Genomic DNA, 4,575 nt, shown 5'->3' with positions numbered 1-4,575 from the left:
AACTTGGGGGCTGACAAGTCGTATCCCAAGTCGTTGTAGTGTGAACCAACCCTAACAGAGTGGAATTGGCACACATCACTTTGGTGAAGGATTTTGGTGGATCAACAAGATTTTGTTTCATTATTTTTTCATCACTTTAACTTGTTCTGTATTACCATATTGATTTGCATATGTTGGAGCATATATATATTTACGATATGGCATATGTACACTTTTCATTATGTATGAGTGTTTTATGTTAATCATTTCATAATGTTAATATATAGGAGTTTTGTAGATTAATTTAGTGCGCTACTGTGGAGTTATTTATCTCTCTCTCTTTTTTACACTTGTTTCACCTCATTTGCATATTTATTGAATATTAAGTGGCAGCACAGATAGGTGTTTTTCATTAGCGCAGTGCGCACACATATACATACTCATAGGCACCTGTATTTTCTCTCTCTCTCTCTCTCTCTCTCTCTCTCTCTCTCTCTCTCTCTCTGCATGTTTGGAGATTGCTTCCACTTCTCCTGCAAGGCTTGCCCTGACACAGTGGACTGTCCTCTAATACAAAGCTGGTCAGCTCAAAGGACTTTTAATGGACTTGTGTTATATCCAAAACATCCAATAGGCTGCGCCACTACCCCATGTATTTTTCTTAAAGTTAATAAGGGGGCTGGAGGACCTCAAATATGAAGAAACGACTAGAAGCACTAAACGTTTTCTCTATGGAGAAGAGACGCTTGAGAGGAGATATGATAGCAATCACAAGGCCACTCAATGAAACTGAAGGAGAAACTGTTTTAACTTACTATGTAGGGGGTTTCCACTGTCAGGGCGGTAAGGATGTGGAATTCACTTCCACAATCGGTGATGTCAGCAGGAAGTATTGATAGTTTTAAAAAAAACTCTTGGATGTGCATCTTAGTGAGCACAGTATACAGGGATATGGGAAATGATTATGAACATGCACACCTACACAGGTTGAACTGGATGGACTGGTGTCTTTATTCAACTTTACCAACTATGGTAACTATACGTTACTAAATTACTCTTTACTCCAAAAATTTGTGAAAATCATCATACCCATATCAAGTGTGACCTGACATGTCACTTTTCACTATGAATTCCTGAATTATTTTTATTGACAGAACATTATAAAATACTAATAAATTGAGACAGTTTCAAAATAGCTTAAGATAATAAAATTATTATTTAATTTTAGAGTAATAATCCGTATTTGTATACTTCAAAAGTCTAAGGTATTGTAAGGCTCTGATGTCACAAAAATTATTCCAGATGTTACATGATATATGGGCATAGCTAAGTGATTAGTTCACATGACCTTTAATGTTGAGGTTTTTAATTCATAGAAGGGACGTTGTCAAGAATTTAAAAATGGTCTCTCCATGCCTGCTTAAGATTACATAAAACAACCATAAAATTGTATAAAATAAAACAGATACATTTAAAGTAAACACCATTTTTGATAAAAATTGTATTAAAAATCCCCAGAAAAGATGTAATTTCATGTCTCTTAGATTGTAAGCTCTAATGAGCAGGGCCCTCTGATTCCTACTGTATTAAAGTGTATTGTATTTGTACTATCTACCCTCATGTTGTAAAGCGCTACGCAAACTGTTGGCGCTATATAAATCCTGTATAATAATAATAATCATAATATTTTTAAGTTCCATGTATTAAAATCAACATAAATAGCATAAACTCAAGGCTAATGGAATACTTTATCAAAAGTCAAAATCATTTTATGCTCTGGTAAAAAACAAGGAAATCCAAAGCAGATGGTGTTATCAGTCTTTTTGTTTTTTAATTCTTGTTATGTATTGGTTGCTGAGTAATTAATGCATGTATGACTGCTCGAATATCCTGATTTCTTATGCTATATATAAAGGGATTAAACAAGGGGGTCACCACTGTGTAAACTACTGATATCATCTTGTTAAGGGTTTGTGAGCTTGGAACCAGATAAATTATTATTAAGGACCCATAATACATGATTACTACGGAGAGGTGAGAGCTACAGGTTGAGAAAGCTTTCTTCCTAACAGTAATAGAGGACATACGTAGAATGGCTATGACGACACAACTGTAGCTCACTAAAATCAAAATAAATGGTATGACCATGATAGGGAATGAGAGGATGAATATTTCCATCTCAAGAACTGAAGTGTCTGAGCAAGCAAGGTCAACAAAGGGAGAAAGGTCACAGAAGTAATGGTCAATGATGTTGGGTCCACAGAACTTAAGCTGAGTTAGAAGACTCATTGTTATCAATGTTGAAGTAAAGCCAAGCATCCAGCAAAAGATTACCAGGGAATACTGAAGTTTCTGGCTCATAATTTTGTTATAGAGCAAAGGCTTACATATGGCCAAGTACCGGTCATAGGCCATCGCTGCAAGAAGATAGCACTCTGTACTACCTGATGCACAGTAGAGATAACTCTGAGCAATACAACCAGGAATGGATATGAAGGCTCCTTTCAGCCATATGATCTTTAGCATATTGGGTACAATAAGAGTTCCCACCAATATTTCTGAAAACAAGAAATGTTTGAGAAAAAAGTACATGGGGGAGGTAAGAATTTTTCTGGTTGAGAGCAATATGATAATCAAAACATCAATAAAAAGTGCAGAAGTATAAGCTACAAGTATAAAAATGAAGATAACAATCATTAATCTACCCAAGTCTTGAAAACCCAAAAGGAGAAATTCTGTTATTTCTGTCCCATTCTGTTCACTCATGATTGGCTTTCTGTGTTTACAGAATCAGAAATTACATTTTAGAATAAATTTTCATTTTGTTTATTGTATTATTAAAAATGTTGCTACAGTACAATTGGAAAACTATTGACCAAGCTCAAATGAATCAGTGGGCCAAACTGAGCAGAATAAAATTTAAAAAGGGCTGGATTATGTATACAGAGATTCATACCTAATTAATTCCAATTAAAAAAAAAATTACAACAATTTGATAATTGAAATTACAGTAAAAATTGCCACTTACAAGGTTTTATCTTAGAGAAATGGTAAACTGGTTTTAAATTTTATGAATTGGAGGGCAGCAGGGGCTTCATGTAATTTAAATTCTTCAATTACCGCAGGCCAGAAAAAAGGGACAAGAAGGCCATATGTGGCCCAAAAAACACATGTCTGCTAGATACAATTTGCAGTAAAAATGTTTGCCTTCTTTAAAATGCTAACCATTCTTTTTTTTTTTTTTTTTTTGGTTAATTTATTTCTTTACTAAGATCTGTTCATAATTATTGTATTACGTTTGAGATCTTAGGCAGCAAATAAACATGTTGCCCCTGAAGTTGATGTGTTGAAAGCAGAAAAAATAGGAAATTTGTTGTGTACAGTATGGGACTGCATAGCTGCAGGGCGCCCACGCTGACCTGTGTCCTAAGCCAAAAGTGCCTACAATAGATATGTGAGCATCAGAACGTGATCATGGAACAATGGAAGAAGGTGGTCTGATAAATGACATCATGTGAATGGCTGGGTGTGTGAGAGTCATTTACCTGGGAAAGAAATGGTATCAGAATACAATTTTGGAAGAAGGCAAGCCAACAGTATGATGCGTTGGGCAAAGTTTTGCTGGGAAACCTTGGGTCCTGCCATTTATGTGAATACTCCTTGATACATACTACCTACCTAAACATTGTTCCCTTCATGGAAACGGTCTTCCCTGATGGCAGGGACCCAAAATGGTCAAAGAATGGTGTGAGGAACACAACAATGAGTTTGAGGTGTTGACTCCAAATTCTCTAGATCTCAATCCAATAAGGATTCGGTGGCATATGCTGGAAAAACAAATCCAATCCATGGAGGCACCACCTCACAACTTACAGGACTCTAGGCTGGGTTCACACTGCCGCACAGTGCGGCTCACAGGGGTTGTCTGATGCATCCCTGTTCACCATTTCAGATCAGATTTCAGTCCCAATTTTTGGCTGAAATTCGGACCTGAAACGGACCAGAACACGCACAAGATTCCTGTGCAATTCTGTCTGGAGCCACTTCGCAGATGTGTGAACTGGCTCCATAGAGAGCCGGTCACAATCTCCTGACATGCGAATTGGATGCTGGAAAATCTGCATTCTATTCCAAATAGTGTGAACCCAGCCTAAAGGATCTGTTAGTGATGGCATTGTGCCAGATACCACAGCATCCCAGTCTTAGTCCGTATGGTTCAATATTGAGTTGGCCCACCCTTTGCATCTATAACAGCTTCACCTCTTCTGGGAAGGCCGTCCACAATGTTTAGGAGTGTGTCTATGGGAATGGATGGCCATTCTTAGAGAAGCGCATTTGTGAGGTCAGGCACTGATGTGGACGAGAAGACCTGGCTCACAGTCCCCACTCTAATTTATCCCAAAGGTGTTTTAACAGGTTGAGGTCAGGACTCCACCCCAAAATGCTCGCTCATCCCTCAAATGTATTGGGCCACCCTCCAAATCATTTGGTGGAGGGGGGATTATGGTGTGGGGTTGTTTTTCAGGAGTTGAGCTTGGCCCCTTAGTTTCAGTGAATGGAACTCTTAAGGCATCAGCATACCATTTTGGACAATTT

The 4,575-nt window shown here is 37.7% G+C and overlaps 1 protein-coding gene across 1 annotated transcript; it reads right to left on the bottom strand.

Moving 5' to 3' along the window:
- Positions 1–1,809: 1,809 nt before the first annotated feature.
- On the bottom strand, positions 1,810–2,745 carry LOC141134162 (olfactory receptor 11A1-like). The gene is made up of 2 exons (XM_073623746.1): positions 2,685–2,745; positions 1,810–2,537 (listed from the first exon to the last, which is right to left on the bottom strand). The coding sequence occupies exons 1-2, from the start codon at positions 2,743–2,745 to the stop codon at positions 1,810–1,812; spliced, it is 789 nt and encodes a 262-aa protein (XP_073479847.1).
- Positions 2,746–4,575: the final 1,830 nt, after the last annotated feature.

The sequence above is a fragment of the Aquarana catesbeiana genome, linkage group LG03 (genome assembly GCF_042186555.1).
Source record: "Aquarana catesbeiana isolate 2022-GZ linkage group LG03, ASM4218655v1, whole genome shotgun sequence".
Taxonomy (NCBI): Eukaryota; Metazoa; Chordata; class Amphibia; order Anura; family Ranidae; genus Aquarana; species Aquarana catesbeiana.
The sequence above is the reverse complement of the archived record's forward strand: the minus strand, read 5'-3'. Positions and strand labels throughout refer to the sequence as shown.

Coding starts and splice junctions, on each gene's coding strand:
- LOC141134162 (XM_073623746.1), bottom strand. CDS start 2,745: ATGAGTGAACAGAATGGGACAGAAATAACAGAATTTCTCCTTTTGGGT. Junction 2,538..2,684: donor TTTGGGTTTTCAAGACTTGG/GTAGATTAATGA, acceptor TCTTGTTTTCAG/AAATATTGGTGGGAACTCTT.